Source organism: Sorex fumeus, unplaced genomic scaffold, assembly GCF_029834395.1.
Source record: "Sorex fumeus unplaced genomic scaffold, SorFum_2.1 ptg000072l, whole genome shotgun sequence".
Taxonomy (NCBI): domain Eukaryota; kingdom Metazoa; phylum Chordata; class Mammalia; order Eulipotyphla; family Soricidae; genus Sorex; species Sorex fumeus.
This window is the reverse complement of record NW_026606129.1, coordinates 44316553-44339448: the sequence shown is the minus strand read 5'-3', so window position 1 is coordinate 44339448 and position 22896 is coordinate 44316553. Positions and strand designations below refer to the sequence as shown.

General features: G+C 52.8%; 1 protein-coding gene across 7 annotated transcripts in view; it reads right to left on the bottom strand.

Moving 5' to 3' along the window:
- Positions 1-312: 312 nt before the first annotated feature.
- Positions 313-22896, bottom strand: part of TRAK1 (trafficking kinesin protein 1) — a 307958-nt gene continuing 285374 nt past the window's right edge. For 3 of the 7 annotated variants that reach the window (XM_056128950.1, XM_056128952.1, XM_056128949.1), the window contains 4 exons: positions 21626-21939; positions 14206-14559; positions 4563-4665; positions 313-1145 (listed from right to left, as the gene is read on the bottom strand). In XM_056128950.1, coding sequence (XP_055984925.1) covers positions 359-1145; positions 4563-4665; positions 14206-14559; positions 21626-21939 — 1558 coding nt within the window. In that variant the 3' untranslated portion in view covers positions 313-358. The remainder of the gene's footprint in view (positions 1146-4562; positions 4666-14205; positions 14560-21625; positions 21940-22896) is intronic. The other 4 variants (XM_056128955.1, XM_056128951.1, XM_056128956.1 and 1 more) reach the window with 2 other exon arrangements.

The window sequence follows — 22896 nt, the reverse complement described above, 5'->3', positions numbered from 1 at the left end:
GGGGAGGTTCAGTGCTTCTCAAACAGAAAGAAGTGGGAAAGGACCCGCCCGGCCCGGTCCCCAGCCTGGCACAGGCAAAGTCCTGGTGTGAGCTGTGAGGATGCTGGGGTGCCACCACGGGATGGCAGAGTCAGGGCCGGGCAGGCGCCAGGTGTCCGAGTACACACGTACTCATTATGTACACATTTTACAGTCTCCGCTCTCCCCCGTAGGCACGAGGTCGATTTGTCTAGCTCAGCAGGGGGTAAGGGCAGAGGTGGGAAGAGGGAGAGCGAAGGGGCGGGGTGGGATGATGAGGGGAGGGGAGCGAGATTGGTCTCTGCGGGTGGGGCGGGGCGGGGGGGGGGGCCCTCCACCCTCACCGTAAGCTGGTCTGTTTGGGGAGCTTAGCACCCATCAAGATGCCCGAGGTGAGGGTCACGGGGGCTTTCATCTGCATGCTGGACCCCACCATGGCGGGGAAGCTGCGGTTCCGGCGGATGCCGCTGCTGAGCTGGAGTCCGCCGATGGTGTGGGTGACTGTGGGGCAGCCGAGAGGCAGGCCCTCGGGGACCAGGCCCTGTGCGGGGCCCGGGGGCCCGCAGAGAAGTGGTCCCTGGTCCTCAGTCAAGGTCGAGGGAACCTGGGCTTGGCCCGCGTGCACCGCCCGAGCCACGCCAAAGCGCCGGACTTTGTCCACGAGGTTGAGGTTGGAGACGGACACGTCGGTCTGGCTCTCGCTGCTCCGCGTGTTCTTCTTCTCCCGCACCTCCCTCAGGATGGAGCTGGCCGGCTTGGACGCCAGGAAGTTGTCGTAGGGGGGACTCGTGCACTTGAACTCGAAGGAGGGTGGGGACGACGTGGGGGTCTGCATGGGCGAGTTGGGCGGCGTGGAGGGGATCACGGCCATCCGGGGCGTGTAGGAGTGCAGGAGGGAGCCCCGGGCAGCCCGGTCCCAGCTCTGGGGGTCGTACACAGCCGCCGAGATGCCTCGCTCCTTCAGCAGCCACACCAGCCCCAGCGACGTGCTCATGGTCGTGGTGGACTCGCGCGCGTTGGTGAAGGATTCCGCCAGGCTCAGTCTCCGGGGAGTGCAAGGTGTGGCCGTGGGCGTGGGCTTCAAGTGGCCGCTGCCACTGCACGCTGGCGTTGGGGCTGAGTTAAGGCTGAGAGGAACGGACAAGGGGTTAGTCCTAGGGAGATATGCCGACGAGTGTCCTGAGAAGGGGCCAGGGCGCTGGGCAGGGGGAGGATGCGCCCCTGGCTTGGGCTCCCCAGATGCCTTTTTTAAGCTCCTGCCTCTCACCCCTGGAGGCCTGGGGACACCCCCCATACACACACCTTAACATGTTGATACGGATGCTAGAGTTTGTGTTAATTAAACCCCATTCAAGTTTGAGCCATGGTGCCATGTGCCAGTGCCAACGTGTTAAGAGGGGCCTAGTTCAAGCCCATGCCCTTCTCTGGGCCCTAGAGGGTGGGTCAGACTGTCCCCAGGGCAGGGTCGGGGACTAAGGCTCAAAAGTGAAGAACAGGAGGTGAATCTCACATCCAGCTCTTATGGGAAACTCTGGATTCAAAACCGTGAGAGGACCAAGGAGGACAGAGGCCTTTTCTCTCCCAGCCAGTCCCACGACTCTAACAGGGTAGCTGCTGCGTTTCCTCGTGAGGGCCAAAGCAGGTGGGGTAAACCCGAGGTGGGGGTGCCCTCGGCTGAGGGGAACTGATGCCTGTGATGAACAACAGCAGGTCAGTGGCAGAGTTCCTGAGTCCACTTTCCGTGGTTGTCCCAACTCAGTGTCCCCCAACCATTCAGGTGTGAATGGGGTTGGGGATTCAGGGAAGCGACGGCAGGATTCCAGAGGAAAGCTGGGTCCCAGAAGTGAAGCCCTCGTAGAGAGCAGCGGGCAGAAAGCCTCCTCGATTGGCTGCTACAGGAGTGGAAGGACACCATGTGTGCACAGAAGCCACAGAGTCTGGGGGCTGCGGGGTCCCTGGGAGAAGGGTGACCTCAGGAGCTGGGGGGCATCAGCTTCTTCCCCCAGACACACAAGGAAAGTGGGGCAAGATGCTTCAGGGAAAGCACCAAATGGGCTTTCAGAAAGAAGGGGGACAGCTCAAAGCCACTTGCGGTTGGGGCATCTCTGGGCCCCCACTCCACCAGGTGACCTGACAGCTGGCCGCTGGCACCGGGCGTGGAACCCAGACCAGGCCCTGTCACACACTCAGGTCAGCAGCTCTTGGGAGACACGAGGTTAGAAACCACAGCAGAATCCTCGGGTTATGGTGGATTCTCACCAAGCCACAGTGGGATCCCGCGGGAGGCAGACCCACAGGCCACCAGGGGCAAGAACATTCTGGATGTCAAAGCTATGGAGGGCCATTGCTCTTGGGAGAGTTCCAACGTTGTGGGGTTCTCTCAAACTCAGGCAAAATTAACTTGGAAATCTTAGAAGTAACTTCTTAGGCATCAGTGGCCCCCACAGACAAGACCTCCTGCACTCGGAGGTGAACCAGGGCTTCCCAGAGTTCAAGCCCTGTCAGGGTGCGGGTCTGGGGTCTCCCAGAGCAGGAGGGGCGGAGTCGAGCTGACATGGGGGAGCTCTCTTTCTGGCAGGCACTTCCGTTAGGCCTGGGCTGATTATTAGTGCTGGATGCTCGGTGCCTCACAGGGGCGTTAAGGCAGGTTAGCGGCATCCGCCATCAAGGCCGTGTTAGCCAGGCACAGCCACAGAGACACAGCCACACCGAAGTCCGGGGTTAGTGGCGGCCACGCGCACACACACAACACCTTCACAGGGTGCCACGAGGGCGGGCCCGCCGGCACTGCGCTCACCCCCTGCCTCGCTCGCGGGCTCCCTCTCTGCCCTGCGTCGCCGCCTCTCGGCTCCACAGGGCAGAGGGCCGCTTCGTCGTCCTCCTCACTTGACCTGTGGAGAGTTATTTAGAGTTTGAGGAGCTCGCAGGGTGCGGCTCCCTGGGAGGGGGTCGACTCACCACCCTCCAGTTCTGCTTCACCTTCCATGCCTCTGGCTTGGCTGCACCACAGAGAGCGTGGGTAAAAAGGTCACTCCACCCTCCTGGGCAGCGTTCGTGTGTGTGTGTGTGTGTGTGTGTGTGTGTGTGTGTGTACTGGTGTGTGTGAAATGTGTGCATGAGTGTGTGCATGCGTGTTGGTGTGTGTGAGTATGTGCATGTGTATTGGTGTGTATAAATGTGTGATGTGTGTGTTGGTTTGTGTGTGCGCGTGCGTGTGTGTGTTGGGGTGTGTTTGTGTGTGTAAGTGTCCATGTGTATGCATGTGTATGTGTGAGTGTGTGTATTGGTATGTGTGAAATGTGTGTAAGAGTATGTGTGTGTATGTGTGTGTGCATATGTGTGTTGGTGTGTATAAATGTGTGTGTTGGGGTGTTGGGGTGTGTGTGTGTTTGTGTGTGTGTCCATGTGTATGCATGTGTGTGTGTATTGGTGTGTATGAAATGTGTGTATGTGTATATATGAGTGTGTGTGTTGGTGTGTGTATGAACGTGTGTGTCCATGTATATGCATGTGTATGTGTCAGTGTATGTATATATTGGTGTATGTGAAATGTGTATATGAGTGTGTATGTTTGTATGTGTGTATGTGTGTGTGTTGGTGTGTGTGTGAGTGTCTGCATATGTATTTTGGTGTGTATAAATGTGTGATGTGTGTGTTGGTTTATGTGTGCACGTGCGTGTGTGTTGGGGTGCGTGTGTGTGTGAGTGTGTGTGTGTGTGTGTGTGTGCCTGTGTGTTTTCCCTCTCACTGGAAGCTCTGGAAGATCTGGCATCAGACTAGGCTAACCATCCCAGGCCAGACAGGTCCTATCACCTCTGGTGCCAATCCTGACCACTTCTCAGAAATCTGAGAGGAAAAGAACCCTGTGGCACACAGTCAGTCTTCACTTTATCATGCCACTCGCTAGTTTGGCTGTGGTGTGGGGTCCTGAGGCCGATTCCAGGGGCCTGAGGGTTTTTTCAAGGCATGAGAGAACTTTGTCCAGGACAAAAAGCCAACACTCAACTGGAAAACCTCTGGATGAATCCCACAGATGTAGCCTAAAGGCACCACTGGTAGTTTCTGTTGCTTTAAGAAGGGGCTTGCAGAGGCTGGAGACATGGTGCAGGAGATAGGGAAGGCGCTTGCTCTGCACACAGCCGACCCCTAATACCACCACATATGGGCCAAGGAGCCCTGCTAGGAGCAAACCCTGAGTTCAGAGCCAGGAGTAAGTCCTGAGCACTGCTGGGTGAGTCTCAGAAACCAAATCTAAACCAAAACAAACCAAAAAAAAGGGGGGTGGTGGGGGAGAAGGCTTCTGAATCCATTCTGTGGCTTAAAGGGAATTACTAAATTTTGGGATCTGAATCAAAGAGGTCCCTGCTTTTGAAGAGGTGATGCCTAGGACCAAACAAATGCTCGGGGGACGTGTGTGCTGGCAAGATGGGGTCTCTGAGCAAGCTTGGTCCCTGGTCCAGGCTTCCTTGCTGTGAAATCTGCAGAGAATGCCCCAGGTCTGCCCACTCCGACACCCCCCCCCCAGCCCCCGCCCCCTGGCTTACCTGGGCGTGAGCCGCGTGAGCTCGTCTGAAGGATGCAGGATACGGCAGGTGGTGAAGGTGAAGGTGGAGTTGGTCTGTGACATGCACTTCCCGGGGTGGTGTGCTGCATTGGGGAGGGGTGGGGAGAGAAACAAAACATAGTCCCTGCATCGAAGTAAAACCCACAGAAAAAAGTCAAGAGCAAGCAAGACCCTCAGCAGACATGAAAAGGAAGGGGGATGCTCCCCTCCCCCCCCCCCCCCCGCGTTGCACTGGAGCTGGGTGAGGAAGGTGAAATCAGAATGTTCTGGAACGTTCTGGATCAGAGGTGGAGCTGCTTGACAAACCACCTTTTAGAGCCCTGGTTGACAGAACATTGGGTTTCATCTTCCAACCCAATCCAGGCGAGCTCCCAGGAGCATAGATCTGGCCAGTAGTGGATTTGGCTTGATGTGGGGCAGGGAGGGGTGGTGAATGAGTGGGCCTCTGGAGAAGAATTTGGTTTCCCAGCCCAGAGAACAGAATTGGCTTCCTTCTTTGGGTGGCTATAAATTTGGGAAGCAAATTGGTGCTCAAGGCAGGAGAGAGGTGCTTAGCTCTTGGAAATGGGGCCGGCTCTGCACCCCCTTTCTCTGAATCAGAAAGGGGGCTTGGAGAAGCTGATTCCACTACTGGCTCTCTGCGGTGGGCAAGGCAGGACACAGGACTCAGCGACCTCCATAACCACGGACTCGAGCTGTTTGGGTGGGGACAGAGCTCCCGAATCAGCTCCCTCCTGACCCGGGGTGAGAAAGCCACCCCACAGGGCCTGGCCCCTTGCTTAGCCAGCTCCAGGATGTCTGGAGGTGATGCCAACAAGGCAGCCACACGCGGTCCTGAATGCGTTTCTTCTTGAGCTCGCAGGGTGATTGTGAAGGCAGCTGGGGCCCGTGATGTGGTGCAAAGAAAACCACAGAAGCGTGAGGGAGCATGCGCGAGAGAGCTGGAGAGCCAGGAATCGTCATGATGGTAGAGGTTATCCTCCTTCATAACTCGAATGTTTAAAAAAAGATAAATAGAAAAAGGGAAAAGAGAGGGAAGGTGAGGAAAAGACTTTACAAAAAAAAAAAGATGCTGCGGTGAATAGCATGCAAAGTGGCTCCTGGGACCAACGTTTCCCCCCATCCCCACCCCCACTCCAGCCCTTGCAGCAGCTCAGCCCCCAGAGACCTCCTGGGAGAAGCCCAAGTGGGCCACCAGAGGCCGAAAGCACTCTGAGGAGTCCCAAAGCTGTGAGTGCGAATCTTCTAGCTCTTTAGGGCACATGTTCCTTTTGGATTTGACAAAAAGGAAAAGGAAAAACTGGAGGAGTTGGTTCCTCCAAGCTACGGGTCTACACAATTTACACAGCTAATTGTGTCTAAAATTTAAAAAAAAAAAAAAAGAGAAAAAAAGAAAGAAAGAAAAGTGCCAGAAACCAGATTAAACAGCGACAACCAAAACAAAACAAAACAAAAAAAAGTTGGGGACACACAAATCTCAGGACAAAGCACACGATGGTGACAGTGAGCACATCAGCACTGCAGGATGGATCTGCCCCATCACTGTGGTCCAATCCATCTGTGTCACAAGGTCCTCTCCCGTGGGCCCGTGTGGCGGCCCGTGCCACGGCCAGAGAAGCCGGGTTTCAGTGCAAGGGAGGCTCTGGGGATGGCTGAGGAAGGGGAGGGGGAAACAATACAGGAAAAAGAGCCTTTGACGCAGCAGCGTGGGTTCTCAACCACAAAAAGCCATGGTTTGGGAACTCAGATAACTGAGCAACTGCTGCGTGCAAAACAAACAAACAAAAAATGCAAGAAGCTATGAAGAAAGGGTGACCACACCGATCACGACTCTCATGACTGCGAAAAGGTCTAGGAACAAAAGCAACAAAAAGGCATCCCAAACACCAGGCGGGAGAGGTTATTTGAGAGGGAGGAGAGAAAAAGGCAGCACACGGCAATGACGAGGACAGTCGAGAAGCGAGAGAACACTGGAGAAAAATCAAGGCTGAATCGAACATTAGAAGCATAACCCCATCTGAACACAGAAAACAAGTCAGATACAATCACTTCCTCTTCCAGCCCACCACGGATTAGATCTTCATTGCAACGAGGGGGTGTGAAATGGACATTTTAGAGACACACTGGCATCAGCAGAAGCAAAACCCATCTTCTCCAAATGAGCTTTGGGGATAGGAAAAGGCTGCTAAAAATTCCCAAGTCATTGTTCCCCGGAAGTGGTGGAGAGTTTTCAGAAGACCAGGAAAAATCAATAGGGCTCCAAAGTGTTAAAGTCAGAGGTTGGTCCCCTCCAAAGTACCCTGGGACTCCTGGACCCTCCAGCTCGTCGTGGTCACCATGAATTGCCCGGCCGCGGCAGCACATCTCGTCCTTGGGACACAACACAGACAGTGAGTGGCTGCCCACAGTTCCCGGGGGGTGGCCAGTGCTGGTGCTGGCCAGGGCTTCCCAGGCTGACCCTCAAGGCCCTGAGTGCGGAGGGATCACACCTGAAGGCTTGGCCTCACCACACCTTCAAGTCCTGCCTGGGAGGCTGCACCCTCCTCCTATGTGCTGATCACTTTGGGGCCATCGAGGACAGGGTTTGTGGCTGTCCCACTAAACCCATATCCTTTCCCACTGTCACCAGAAGGCATCTGAGTATTGCAAGGAGAGGGGAAGGGGAGGGGTACTGACATCTGTGCTCTCATAAGCCTTCTACTGATGAATAAACTGATGTCGGTCCCACCCCCATCACCACCAAATCGTGTGTTTTTATTCTTTCTCCCGCATTCCTCCCTTCCCCCTGCCCCCTGGTTCTGACATTGGTCTGAAATCCTTTCATTGATCAAAGACAAATCCTTAAGTTGAATGAGCCCTGATCGTCCACAATCTTACACGTCCTGCGATCCAGCCTACAGACCTTTGGTCTTGGAAACAAGCCACGTGTGAGCCCGTGACTCTGACAACATGTGGGGGAATCTGAGCACTGTATCGTTTAGGTCTCTTAGGTACTTTTGCTCTCTGCTCTGAGGCGGGCGGGCTTTCGAACAGGAGTCAGGGTGTGGGCTGAAGGGTTCTGACTAGCACTGTGCTATGTGGGTACTTCTGGGGCTTAGAACAGACTGGGTGCTTGGGATTCTGTTGCTGTGGTCACCAACCTGGCAGGGCTTTCATTCCCGGATGCCCCCTGGTTGTGCCAGGGGATCACCTGCAAGGGCGCTGCCCGGAGAACAGACGCTGCAGATTGGTGGAACATGGGGACCTGTGGGAGTCCAGACAGCCAAGCCCACAGCTCCCGTCATGAGAGCAGGAGCAAGGGCGGGTCAGGACGCTCTGCTGGGGGCCCAAGGCCAAGGTCAATGGTGGTCTGTGTGCTCCTCCCCCCAGGAATAAGAGTGGCACATGCCCACTCACTAGCTCAGCTGGCTATAATGGAGACCCCCCCAACCCCTCCCTAGGGCAGGGCTGCACAGCGGGATCACATTTACCTGTGTGTTGTCCCTCAGTGCACAGAAAGCCGGAGCTGGCGAACTCCGGGGACAAGCTGTGCTGGTAACCCCAACGCTCTGCCCTGCTCAGGCCAAGAACTGCTTCAGACCTACTGAGAAAATTACAAAGCCTGGCGCTCAGGCTTTACATATGGGAGCCGGCGTTCAACCCTGACACCGCCTGGCCCCCGGACTGCCAGGTGTGGCCCCATAATCAAATAATCTTTTATTGAAATATTGGTGAAAGGAAGTCTGTCTTGGCGATGCACTGGAATGTTCAGTGTTCTTCTTTTCACTCTAGCCAGGGCATGAACCACCCGTGTGAAATGAACACAACACCCCATGCTCCTCTCTCTTTTCTTTTGTGAGGGCAAAACTGATGCCATGACAAGCTTCAGCTAACATTAAGTCTCAGCCAGGCCTCAGTTTCTGTTTCCCCTGAGCCAGACTTGCAGTGTCTGGTAAACTTCCATCTGAATAATCTGCCGAGATAAGGAATTGGGCAGTTGGGTCTGGCCGATCATGAAGGGTCACTGCACCCTCCTTAGAAACTGTTACTAACCATTGCCTAACTGCCGACCACCATTGCAATAGGGCCGATGCTAAAAACAGACCGGTATATAAATTGCTTCTTAACTCTGAACCCTATATAAACTGCTTGCGATTTGGAGTCGAGGTCCTTGTCAAGACTCTACTGCATTGGATAAGACTTGGACCCTAGGTCGAGCTAGCACTGGCTTGGACTAGTGATAAAGTTCCTTTGCTTTTGCATTATCGTGTGTGGACTTGATCTCTCCGAGATTGTGGACCTGAAACTGGGCACAACACTTTAAACTGAAGGAGTGGTGTGCTTCGTTCCTCTGAAATTCCCATAAACTCATTCAGACAAGGTCCCCGTAACCTGGGGCTGCCTGCCCTCAGGGCCAGCCTTTCCTTCTCCAGCAAAAACAACCAGCAGCTCAAAGGTGTGGCTTCAACTAAACCCTAAGAATATTAGCATATTTTCCTTTTCCTTTTTAACCTTTGGACAGTTTCTAATGACTCTGCTGCCCTTTGTCCGAGAGTTCCAACTCCTGGTACTGCCCTTTGGTTACAGGCCCAGAGAAAACCAACAGCGTTTCCCCTGAAGAGCAAATACTTCACCAAACTTTGTCTGCCCTTCAACTGAGCAGTGGTCTAAGTCTGGGGTTGGAATGAATGAGGTTTTAACCAGGTTTTTCCTTGGGGTAGAAGGTGGGGGGGGGGGTGGAACAGAGGCAGTTCCTGTTATAATTCTGCATTAAATAAAAGGGATTTTTAACATTTGAGTTACATGAGGACGGACTTTTTTCAGGTCCTAGCTCCCAGTCTTGTTCTGAGCTTAACTTCCACGCAGCCCTTGTCTGTCCTGGGGATCCCCAGGATCCCCCGAGGCCTGGGGCAGGCACCTATTTGGAGGCACCCGGAAGTTTCTATCACAAAGATTTTGAACTTAGAAGCTGATCTCTGTGGAGTCTCCCTCCCCACTATGCCTATTGTGCAGTGCACAAGACCACAGATGAACCCTCAGGGCAGCAAAGGGGGACAGAAATCTCCTCATCTGGCCACTGGGTATCTTCTGGAGAAAAGGGGAATGTGAAGAATCTTGCTAACATGTCCAAAGGGAAAATGCCAAAGCCTCAGATTCCTTTAATAAGGCAAAGCCAGGAACCCGTGAGGTCTGTACTCTCATCCTCCCCTGAAGGGCCAGCACTGACAGACGGAGGTGGAGGTGGGGGAGCGTCTGGCCAGGCTCTGCTGCATCCAGCTCCCGCCCTGCTAGAACTTTCCCTGCTAGTCCAGGAACTCACAACATCTATCCAAACCTCGACCCCACCATGGGCTCCCTTAAGAGCCCCTCTACTGGAGGCAAGTGTGGCCCACTTCTTGACAGTCCAGGGAGTCACAGGGGCATGGGCGTGCCCTCCTATCCTTTCCACAGCGACCTTTGTCTAAAGGCCACACTCAGCGGTGCTCAGGGCTTATTCCTGACTCTGTGTTCTGGGATCACTCCAGGTACTGTCAGGGGACCATATGGTGCCAGGGATTGGACTTGGGCGGGTTGTTTGTGCCCTGCCTACTGCACAATGTCTCCATTCCCCATCTGGAGAGTTCTAAAGCACTATTGCCTCTGTGCTGCTTGTGTGTATATGCACGTGTGGTGTGTGTGTGTGTGTGTGTGTGTGTGTGTGTGCGTGAGAGTGTGCATGCATGTGTGTGCATGCGTATACGTGTGTGTGCGTGCATGTGTGTGTGCATGTGCACGTGTGTGTGCACATGGTACACGTATGGGTGTGCATGTGTGTGTGTGTGTGCATGTGTGTGTGTGTGTGTGAACCAGGGTCCCACTTTGTGTACCACTCACTTCCGGTTGTACTGGGCTTGTGTGGCTCCAGCCTCGCCTCTCTATTCCCTGCAGGAGCAACAGGGCTCCCTCCACCTCAGCAATAGCAGGACCAGGACTGGGCTGGAGAGTCTTCCCAGCAGAGCAAACTCCTGTCGGTGCCCTGACTGGAGAGCAGGAGCTTCAATCTCCAAGACCCGTTGAGTCCTGCAGATGGAGCAGGCGCATTCTTCCAGTCCACCCAGCCCACCACGCCCACTGGGGACTGCACGTGGGGCAGCGGAGGGAGGGCACAGGTTTGCAGTTCAGGGCTGGGTGGAAGGAACACTAGCTCCCTGACCTCTCCGTCTGGTTCCATCCTCCCAAGCCAAAGGCCTTCCCTTCCCTGGCCCGGAAACAGCTGTCACAGAACCTGCTACAATGCTGATCAAGCCAGTACACGATAAAAGAAGCTAATTCTTCCCTATGGTGGTTAGCGGCTGACGTTGTCAAGGCTGCCTGGACCAAATGTGACTTTGCTTGCTTCCCCACTCACTCTGGGTCTCCGCCCCCGTGATAGCGCCACTGCAAGGCTAGATAGATGGTGTGCTTTGGAGGAAACTGTTCAGGTGAGGCCCCACCTCAAACAGTTTCCCTGTGTATGAGCCCGAGAGGAAAAGTATCCTCTTCTATCTATGCTGCTCTAATCTCAATGCTTTCTTCTATTTAAGAATCATGGCAGGGATGTAGGGCCAGAGAGATAGTAGAGTGGGTAAGGCACTTGTCTTGTATGCAGCAGACCCTGGTTTGAATCCCTATAGCAGTTGTGGTTGCCTGAGCACTGCCAGCGGTCACATGTGAGCTCAGAACCAGGAACGGCAACTGCACATCATCAGGGTGGCCCCAAAGTGCAAAAAAAAAAAAAAAAAAAAAGCCCCTCCCAAACAAACCAAAAACCTAAAAACTACAATCAACCAAAAAATTAAAAATGATCATGGCAGAGCTGGAGATTTAGCTGAAGTCTTGTATGTATGAGGACCTGAGTTTGATCCCCAGCACCTACTGCCTTCTCTCTGCCCAGCACTGCCAAGAGTGGCTCCTGAGGTGCCTGCCATAAAGGCAGGCCGGGGTGGTGGTCATTGGGGCGGGGGGAATGTGACTTGTAGGGGTGGGCGGGAAACTGGGGACACCGGTGCTGGAAAATTACATTGGTGGAGGGATGGGTGTTGGAATATTGTATGACTGAAATGCAATCATGAACAGTTTTGTAATGTTCTATCTCACAGTGACTCAATGAAGAATAAGGCAAAAAAAGAGTGACTCCTATAAAAAAAATCAATTACAATTTTTAAAAATTCAAGGCATCAAAAAATAATTTCTCAAAACTGTTCCTCGAACCAGCTGCCAACTTAATTATGTGACTTTAAAATTCTGGTCTTAATCTTTTACAACACACAATCTCTTCCTTATATGTCAAAACCTAGAATTCCAAAAGTTTGAGAGCATCCTTTGCATGCTCAAGGCCTGGGTTCAATCCCCTGCACCGCATGGTCCTCTGAGCATTGCCGGGAATGTCTCCCAACCTCAGAACCTGGAGTAGCCCCTGAACACTGTGAACCATGGCTCCCAAATCAAACCAACTAACCAATCAAACGAACACACACTAGAAGTCCTAACATTACAAGATTGTGACTTTTTTTTAACAAAGGATTTTTTATATGTTTTTTAAAAAGTCACTATAATCTAGAAAAACTATAATCTAGAAATTGCATTTTAAGCAAATAATTTTAATTCTCTATTTGCAATATGATCCTCCTTTTTGGAGACACAGGATTATGAAAACCAGGAAATGATATAGTAATATGTTAAAAGATTTGAAAAGTTTTTCCTGCTAGAGGGTGGACCCTGGGACTGGGCGAGAGGGAGCCCCCACTCAGGATTCCCAACTGTGAAGGTACCACCAGACACATCCTTCCTCTCACCAGTTTGGCCCAGCAACTTCAGATAAAGCCATAAACAACTCATGGTACGAAAGAGGCCCTTTCCACTGGCCCATGCCCTTCAAGTTAACGTCCCAGAAAAAGGAAAGCAGATCTCAAATAAACTCCCTCAATCAAGGGTGTCTGCACCGATACCACCAAGAACCTCAGCTCCCTGTGGCTTTATGTCACCTGAACACAATGAGCGAAATGACAAATGACTGCTCGCTCCTCCAACCAGGCAGTCCTGGAGTGTCCTGAGGTCGACAGCACTGGGCTCATGCCTCCCTTCCTGGACCTCTCCCCTGACTCGGCAACGGCTTCCTGTTAAAGGTCACAGGAGGACTCAGAATCTGAGCCAAAGAGAAACCTCACACCTCGGGTTCCAGGGAGTATCGAGTACACACCTTCCCATCCGAGGGCTGCTGAGATGTGGGTACTTCTGCGCTGCAGCCATAACTTCCTCTTCCATCATTATTATTATTGTTGTTGCTATTAATTTTGGCATATCAGAAACAGAACCCCCATGGCCTGAAACAGGTGAAGCAATCACTCTTCCCCAGAACCACACCCCTGGCCCCAGTGGTAGTTGGGGGTTAGGGAGTGAGGGCTGCAGGCAGTCAGTCAACATGCCTTTCCAGATTCATCCATGAGTACTCCCTCTAGAGGCTCTTACTATCTTCTCCTAGGGATTGTGGCACTGTCTGCGCTGTAGCACTATCCTCCGGTTGTTCATCGATTTGCTCGAGCGGGCACCAGTAACGTCTCCATTGTGAGACTTGTTGTTACTGTGTTTGGCATATTGAATATGCCACGGGGAGCTTGCCAGACTCTGCTGTGTGGGCAGGATACTCTTGGTAGCTTGCCAGGCTCTTCAAGAGGGGCTGAGGAATCGAACCCGGGTTGGCCGCATGCAAGGCAAACAACCTACCCGCTGTGCTATAGCTCCAGTCCAATCCAATCCCTTCCCAGGGATTGTGGCATGCGTGAGAAATAGAAGGCCCAGGAATGCTGTGGTCTGCCCCTGGTACGTGAACAACAGACACTTTTACCAGCTAGCTGCCTGCAGCCCACCGGCCTGTACTGTATGGCCTGAGAGTGATGCTATAAACACCCAAATGATCTTTTGCAGAAAAAATACCAAAGTAAAACTAGAACCATGTAGCTAGCATTCCCTGAGTATTGCCAGTGCCTCGCTTGAGAGCACAAAACCCAGGACTGGCCTCTAAGCAGGCCAAGTGGGCACCAAACCACCCCCAGCACATCCCCCTATTCACTTCGCACACAAGTAGACACTAGGAAGAAACCATATACTTTCACCCAACTAGAGAAATTTTTTGAAAAAATGACTTATGTAGCCAGTATTGTCTGAGAGCCTTCGTATTTGCCGGGTTTCACTCTACTGAAGATGTGAATGAATCCTCTCCTTCACGGGGCCTACACGGTTTCCCCAACTCAACTCAGTGTAGAAACCCCCAGGGCTGGGGAGAACCTGGCCCTTGCACCGAGGAGGAAGCCTCTGGCAGAAAGAGGGCAGCCCTCACCCCACTTCTTAGCAGCCTTTCCTGCCCCAGCTTCAGGAGCTGCCCCCCGCTCTCGGGGCGGGTGGGAGCTCAGCCCCCACTCCTGTTCCAAAAAGGAGGTGTCCTCTGACTGTTCATTAGCAGCGGGACCTTGGGTGGGAACATTCCCCTCATCCCCCACACAGACGAGCGGAAGCTACAGACACAGAGCTACTGCGAATGGTGCTCAGGACAGAGGGGAGAACGGCCCGGGACTCTGCCTGGGCCCAGGCGCCGGGGTCACAGGACTCAAGGCGGTGGGTGCCCTCACCAGACCCCTCCTCCTCCTCCTCCTCCTTCTCCTCCGTGGCCGCTGGCAGTTCCTGCATGTCCTCGGGGCGAGCCTGAGGCCGGCTCGGGTAACTTCTGTTGCCTGAGACAGTCACGTGAGCTTGGCACCTCTCACCTGAGGTCTCGGGGTGCTGCACTGGCGTGGAGGTAGCTAGGCCCGGGAGGGAAATGTGGTCACCTGTCTCGTCTTCTTCAAAGTCGTTAAGGCAGTACACTTCGTCCAGGTCGGTGTCGAGCGTCCGGAAACCCTTGGTGACCACACCGGGCCGGGGGTCCAGGATGCCCCCGAGGTGAGGCTGGGCCAGCTGCTGCCAGTGGTGAAGGGTGGCAGAACCTGGGGGCACAGAGAGCAGAGGAGGGGCCGGGGAGAGGGTTAGGCCAGCCGGCTGTTTGGACACGGACATCCCCTGCCCCCCTCCCAGCTGGGATTATGCACCCTGGCAGCGCCCAGGGCCCCTGGGGCACAGTAAGGGGTAGATACTGGTGCAGCTGCCACCTTTACTCTTTTGGTGGGATTTAATCCCATGCCAGGGAAGGAAGGGATCAGCAATGAAGTCTTTAAACAGGACAGAGGAATGCCGCCCTGTGCACCCAGGGGTGAGGCCACACATTGTTGTCATTCACAGTGTCAAGACCCGCATAAACCGATCCTGAAATATATATATATATATATATATATATATATATATATATCTCCGCCCAGCTGCACCTAGGGCAGAAACCACCCCCCATATATATATATAGATATGTATATATAATATATATATATGAAATACACAGGCTCAACCTTTAACAACATGCTAGTGATCTCTTATAGAAGGTTTAATGGTCCCTGGGTGAAATACCACAATCCTCACACTCTTTTCTCTAAGGATAGTTTTTTTCTAGCATTCTCAGCAGATTTTCATAACAAACAATACAAAATATGTTATTTCGGTTCTGCTTTGGGGGCAGAGATTGGGATTTGGGATGAAAACATCCAATATATGGTGGTGGGATTGGTGTTTGAATATTAAATGTAATCAAATGCTGTGAACTACTTTATAAAATTAAAAAATTAAAAAATATTAACAAAGAAATGGTCGCAATGTCAACAAGCACAAAAGGCAGAGGAAGCCCTGCCTGCCTGCCTCTCCCGCTGCCATGGCCCCACAGATAGGGCCGACAGAGCTATCAGCAGCACAGGGAGGCTAGGGGCGCCAGAGCCGGTGGCCCCACAGGCTCTGGGGTTCTGTCAGCACCGAGGAAGCAGGCTGCAGAGTTGGGATGAGCCACCTGGGGGAGACGGTTAGGGCCGGACTGAAGCACTCCAGGGGCTGAACCTGAAGAGGGATGGCCTTGCTAATACCACCCTCCGACACCTGACACTGGATGGCACAGTGTGAGGCCTGAGATGACCCCGAGTGTGCCCCTGCGCGCCTCAAGGGTGTCACCTAGTGAACCCCGCCCCACCTCTAGGCCCTCAGCACAGTGCTCGGTCCACCCCTGCTGCCCACCCAGAACTGACACGGAGGGGTTGCCCAAACTGCAATGGGGGGAAGGAGTGGCATGAATGAATGGTCTCCCCACACAAACAGCCTCTGAGAGTCTCTTTGGGGAGCGGGTAACGATCTCTCCACACCCCAGACGGAAAGGGGAACAGCTTGGGATAAGAGAAGGGACAGGGTGGGCTCGAAGCAGGGCTGGAAGCGTAAGGAGAGCAGAGACAGACTCACCAGGCTCTCCTGCTCCCGACTGCACCTAGGGCAGAAACCATGCCCCCAAAGTCCCCAGCCTGAGGTTCTGTTCATGAGCCACTTCAAGGTCACTTCAGGGAGAAAATACTGTCCACGTTACCAAGACAGGCTGGGAAGTTTCTGGGCGGGGATGTGGCTCCTTGGCAGAGCCCAGGCCTTGTACGTGGGAAGCCCTGGGTTTGATCCCCAGCACTACCCAAAACAGGACAAAACAAAACCCCAGGAAATCAGAGACACGGTCCAGGAGTCACTCCCAATGACATGTCCACAGGCTTCAGAGTCGAGTCCTGGACAGAATCACCGTCTGTCATAGAAACATGCGTCACCATCAAAAAGGAAAGGACCAAGCTGATGAGGGGCTTTAGGTACCAGGTGAGGGCAGCTGGTAGGACTCACCCAGAGGTGCTGCTCTCAGCAAGGGCCCCTTCGCCCTGTGTGTGTGTGTGTGTGTGTGTGTGTGTGTGTGTGTGTGTGTGTGTGTGTTGGGGAGGGAGTATAGTTAATAATGCCTGGAGGTAGAGTTGGTTGCCCCAAAGTGAAGACCACCAGGTGCTGGTGGCAGCCAGAGGGCAAAACCCCCAGTGCCCCGGACAGCCAACAGTGGCCCAGCTCTGATGCCAACAGTGCACATCTGAGCCAGATCAGGGGACCTGGACCCTCAGCCCCTTTGAGTCTCCAAAGGAAGCGAAAGACTGTCTCCCTGTGCAGCTGAGGGGGCTCTCATGAAAGAGACACATTTCTGCACAGCAGCCCAGTCCCAAGCAGGGCAGCTCCATTCCAGTGAATTCCATCAACTGCTCAAAATCCTCCGGGGGGTGCTACCATTAGGGGACCCTCAGGTCCCTGACCCAGGGTGACAGAGCAGTGTGCTTTCCATCATGCCTCAGTGCCCACCACTCAAAGCCTACAGGCCTGAGAGCTCAAGACCCCTGAGTCCTGGCAAAGCATTGAGGGCCCTCAACCATACAAATGCCCAGAGGGATGAGTGTGTGTGTGTGTGTGTGTGTGTGTGTGTGTGTGTGTGTGTGTGTGTGTGAGATGGGGGGGGGGGCACTGCCAGGAGATTCGCATGATTCTGGGCTTTCTCGTGCACCCCTGGGGACATCCTTGCAGGGGACATAGTCGTTCCCCTGAGGATGCGTTTCCTGGACATGCAGACACATTTCTGGCAATAAAACTCCCCTGGGAGAAAAGTTTTAGACATGGAAGACGAGACACTTCCAGATATACCCTGTCCATTAAGGCCCCTCTACTTCAGGAAGGGAGTTAGTGTGATAGGTAGGGCCACTCTCCTGAGGTGGCCGGCGGGGGCTGAGGGGTCTCCCAGGCGCAGGCAGAGAGCTCCGTCAGGATAGAGTGTGCGCCCTAACCCAGTCCTGAGGGCCATAGCCCCTTTCCCCACCTCCTGCACAGGTTGGAGACAGAAAGGCGGCCACACTGTCAGGCTGTGGGGTCCGAGAGTGGCCACAGGAGAGAGTGGAGTTCTTCAACCTCCCTGCAAAGGCAGAGCGAGGAGAATCCGGACAGCCCCCCCCCCCCCCCCATGCGGTGACTCACAAAACAGGGATTGTAATGCACACGGGAGGGTTCTCTTCTAGAGGCGCCCAGGAACATGGCCTTCACAGTAACCTTCATAACGCCTGTGCTCCCCACTTGACAGATGAGAAAACTGAGCCCCAAAGGTGAGATCATTCGCCAGAGGTTGCCCACCTGGCAAATGGCGGCTCTGGGTTCAAACCGAGGCTGGCTGGGGTGATTCCTATACTCTGAGCCACAGAGACAGCCTGGTGGCAGTGGTGAGGACCCAGCATCCATGCCCCCACCCCCACCCCGAGGTCAGTCACTCCCATGGCTGCAGAGCTCCTCACAGTGTTGTCTGTTGGGTGAGCACTGCCTCATGCCTGTCACTTGAGTTGGGTCCCACCCTGGGATGCACAGACCATCTCCACCCTTGAATGGTTCTCTGAGCCCCAGAGGGATTTCTTAGTCATGCCCCGCACACACACCCTGTCTACGGGAAGGGGGGGGGCAGGTACTTAACGCTTCTGCTTGGCACCCTTCCTCTGAAAAGAGAGGGTGCACACGTGGGAAAGTAGAACTGAATGTATTCTGAGCCTTGTTCCCACCCTGTCCCCTCCCTCCTCACCTCTTCTCCACACCAGCTGGGCTTACTTTGCTCAGCACCAGCGGGAAAATCACTGTCCTATTAGTCTCCTCTCAAGACCACCAACTTCTCCCTCCATGAGCATGGCCCTGGGGTCGGGCAACAGTGCCGAGTGTGAGAGCCACTTGCCATTTCGAGTGGGCACCAAGATACAGTTCTAGAAAACCAGGGCAAGGGCAGTGGGGAAAACCTATGTCCAGTTCACGACTCCTATTCCTCTTTCTGCTTCACTGGAGTTGAAAAAAATTCCCCGGGGTTGGTTTTTTTTTTCCCCCCTAAAAATGTTCCACATCATTGGGGTAGAGAAAAAAAAAACCAACAACCTTTTTTTTTTTTATATCAGAGGGACACCTGCTGCTTCACAGTTAGGACTCAAGCCCCCGGGTGATGTCTGGCTTAGAAGAGCAAACACATTTCTCCAACGACGTATTCCCTTGTTTCTTTGGAAATGACAACTTGGGTACAATTAATTCCAAATAAGGAGCAAAATATATTGGTGGTAGGGGAGTAGAGGGGATAGCAGCCCGCCCTTCTTTTCAGTGTGGATGTATCTCTTTCTAGTTTTGTCCTTCCCCTGCTTACAGAGCGTAAGGGTTGTTGAAGCGGCAGGAGAGCTGTCACACCTGGCCCTGTTGTTTTGCATGACCCCAACAAGAAGCTAGCAACACCAGTTAAATAGGCAAGGGAGACATATATGCAAGACACTGAGGGGCCACCTGCTGAGATCCCTGCCAACATTCTCCATGACCCTCACCCCAGGTACATTTACCTGGGCCACTGAAGAGCACAGGAACCCTACCAGCTTCAGGGATCCTACCAGTAGGCCAGTGGGAAAGGTTGACGTCAGACCATGGCCCCAGGACCATGCGGTGGAGGCCTCAACACAAGCAAGGCCACCAATCAGGCCTGAGCTGCAGGAACAGTGACACGTGTCGGTGGTCTTAATTGTACCTCTGAGGTACCAGGACCAACACAATGCATAAGGCATTCATGACACCTCATTACGACTCTAAGTGGCAGTTGCACAGAGAAGGGAAACTGGGCTTGAAAGGTAAATTGTGCTAAACCGCTATTAAAAGCGCATTGAACTTGGTGTCAGGTAGTGGTCCACATAGCATTCCACTGATGACATTAAACACAGTAACACCAAAATAACCATGGAGAGAAAGACAACAGAAAATATTGGTTGTATCTTAATCTGCGAAGAAGTCAGAGGACTAGAAGATGGACCCAGTGGATTGGGATACGAGCCATAGTGTAAGGCAGGTCTCTTAAAGGGTAGTGAATTAGTTTCCTGATGAACTGGGCATAGGAAAAGGAAATTACCTTGTAAATCTAATGGGATTTCCGCTTAATCAATTGATTTATCTCAAATATTTCTATGTCACAAGATTTAAAGGGGAAAAAAGGTGAATTAGTACAAATTTAAAAATATTCTTCCTACAATCTGCTTGAAAAATGGATTTAAAAACATCTTAGATGATCTAATGGAATACAAAATCAAATATAGTAAGCAGACAAGAGAGAAATGATAAATTTCAATGATCTTAGACAAAGGAGAAAAAAAGAAAAAAAAGGCAGAAAGTAAAATTGCAGAAATGGAAGATTTTTATTGAAAGAAAAATAGACATAATTATGAATCAGAAAACAATCACCAAGCTTACAACTAAACAATTAAAAAAAAAAAGAATGAGCCATCCCTTTTCTGAAATCAAAGCAGAACCTAAATTATACAATTAAACAATAATTATGAAAAAAATGCAAGCCCACCCTCTTTCTGTTTTCAGAGACTATGAGCAACATCTTGTTTTTTCAATCAACACAACCTCATCTTAGAGCATGAATTCTTAGTAGGGGTAACACTGCCACAAAGGAGTCAAAAACATATTCTATGGGCTGAAAGTGTTTGTACTCTTTTTAAGACACAGAGTACAGATCACAACAGTTAAGTTCACACTTAATACCAACCACATGTTCTTGAAAACTCCAACTTTTACCAAAACAAAGTGTAACGAAACCAATTTTATCATAGGCTAATTGCTAGGAACAAAAGTTCCTACGACATACATCTGTTACAAAACCCACCAAACTTCTAAATAACATATGGAAAACAACACCAAAACCCACCAAACTTCTAAATAAAAGATGGAAAACACTTCTGACATAAAACAGTAATTTGAGTGGGTTCATTCAGCATTTCCCAGTCCACTTTCCCATTCAGCGTCACGGGTAGCCAAAGCCTATCTGGGCAGCTTAGGACACAAGGTAAGAACCACGTGTGGACAGAAAGCCAAGGCACTGCGGGACACACTCACACACACCCCACATTCATTCATCTGGGATGATTTGGACATACCAATTTACATGCATTGTTTGGGTTGTGGGAAGAAACGAAATGCTCAGAGAAAATCACCCAGGGAGGCCATGGCCAGAGACAGATTTTTTTCTTCCTCATCAGCATGATAACCAAAGACACCTAATGACATGATATTATTCGAGGAACTGCTGTTTAGAGAGAACATAACCAGCATCTCCATGATACTGAATTTGGAGGATAGGGGTAGGGGAGGGCAATGAGGAATAAATGTTTTAAATGGCTCCACAGGGAGACTAAAAAAAAATTGAGAATAACTACCTAATCAAAATTTTGATTTGGCTTTGCATCGAGAAGTAATACGAAATTCTAAGGTATTGTCCTCACACTCACACGAAGTTCCCCAAGAAAGGGATAGAACAATGAGAAACAGAAACATATGGCGGCTCCCAGTGATAGGGAATGGAGAAACTGGTATCCGTAGCTATAAGGGGAAAAAGTGCCTTTTCTTCCAGGAGCGGAGTCAGCTGGGGTGTCTCTGGCAAAGCAGATGCAAAGAAGAACCAAACTCACTCGCCTCCAGAGCCAACCCCTCTCCTGGTCCCCATGAGGTAGACGTCGGGAACCCTGTTCTGGACATGTACTTCATGGGATGAAAGTCCTACCCTCTTGGCTGGGGGACAAATAAACAGGCCCACCTAAGGCAAATCGAAGTCACGGGGTTCCTAAACTAGGACCTTCGGTCCTTTCCTGACTCTCGTATACCCACAACATTCCTGAGAAGTCAGGGCCTCACACCTGCCCTGCACCACCGCCCGGGTCATTCCCCGGTAGGTGAGCAGAGCCTCTGGCCCTCACTGAATTTCTAAGGCTGTCGGTGCAAAAGAAAGAACGAGAACCACTAACATCAACACCACCTTCCCTTTGGCTTAGTTGGCTGGTGATAGTTGTGGTGCCTAGGAGGTGCCCTTCCAAACCTGAACGGGAGCAAGGGGGCCTGGCTGGGGTGGGGGTCGTTGGGGGTGGGGGAGGCATTTTCAGAGGAACTCAAACCAGCAGCGCGGGTGGCTATCTCTGAAGAAAAAGGAGTAGGTGTTACAGAGGTTGCCCGCTTTCCGGTGGTGGATCAGGGACCACAGGGAGTCGCTGAGGAGGACAGAGAGGGGCCGAGGCCCCTTGTGATCACCTTCCAGCGGCTTCACGATCTGGAGTTTCTCTGGCAGGTAGGAGCGGCTGCTGAAGGACATGCCGGAGAAGCCGGTGAACTCCGAGAAGCGCGAGTGCGTGCCCAGGGACATGATGCTCTCGGTGGGCGTGAGGGAGCCGCTGTGCAGCTCGCCTTTCTCCGCCAGCTCCCGGAGCTTCCTCTCCTGCTCCTCCTCGAAGAACCGCCTCTCGGAGAGGTAATTCTCCCGGCGCAGGGACAGCCGCCTCAGCGCAGTCTCCAGGTCGTGAGAGCCAGGGGTGCCCGGTGTCCCTGGCTTCTTACGGTCGTCATTTCTGCAAGGAGGGGGTAGGAGGGTGAATAGGCAACTCCCAGCAGGGGGCGCTGTGCAGAGTACAAGGTACCACAGCAGTAGGGGGCATTGTGCTGAGTATCAGCTTCTACGCCAGTAGGGGGCGCTGTGCAGAGTACAAGGTACCACAGCAGCAGGGGATGCTGTGCAGAGTACAAGGTACCACAGCAGTAGGAGGCACTGTGCAGAGTATCAGCTTCTACGCCAGCAGGGGGCGCTGTGCAGAGTACAAGGTACCACAGCAGCAGGGGATGCTGTGCAGAGTACAAGGTACCACAGCAGTAGGAGGCACTGTGCAGAGTATCAGCTTCTACGCCAGCAGGGGGCGCTGTGCAGAGTACAAGGTACCACAGCAGTAGGGGGCACTGTGCAGAGTATCAGCTTCTACGCCAGCAGGGGGCGCTGTGCAGAGTACAAGGTACCACAGCAGTAGGGGGCACTGTGCAGAGTATCAGCTTCTACGCCAGCAGGGGGCGCTGTGCAGAGTACAAGGTACCACAGCAGTAGGGGGCACTGTGCAGAATATCAGCTTCTACGCCAGCAGGGGGCGCTGTGCAGAGTACAAGGTACCACAGCAGTAGGGGGCACTGTGCAGAGTATCAGCTTCTACGCCAGCAGGGGGCGCTGTGCAGAGTACAAGGTACCACAGCAGTAGGGGGGCATTGTGCTGAGTATCAGCTTCTACGCCAGTAGGGGGCGCTGTGCAGAGTACAAGGTACCACAGCAGCAGGGGGCGCTGTGCAAGTACAAGGTACCACAGCAGTAGGGGGCACTGTGCAGAGTATCAGCTTCTACGCCAGTAGGGGGCGCTGTGCAGAGTACAAGGTACCACAGCAGCAGGGGGGCGCTGTGCAGAGTATCAGCTTCTACGCCAGTAGGGGGCGCTGTGCAGAGTACAACGTACCACAGCAGCAGGGGGCGCTGTGCAGAGTATCAGCTT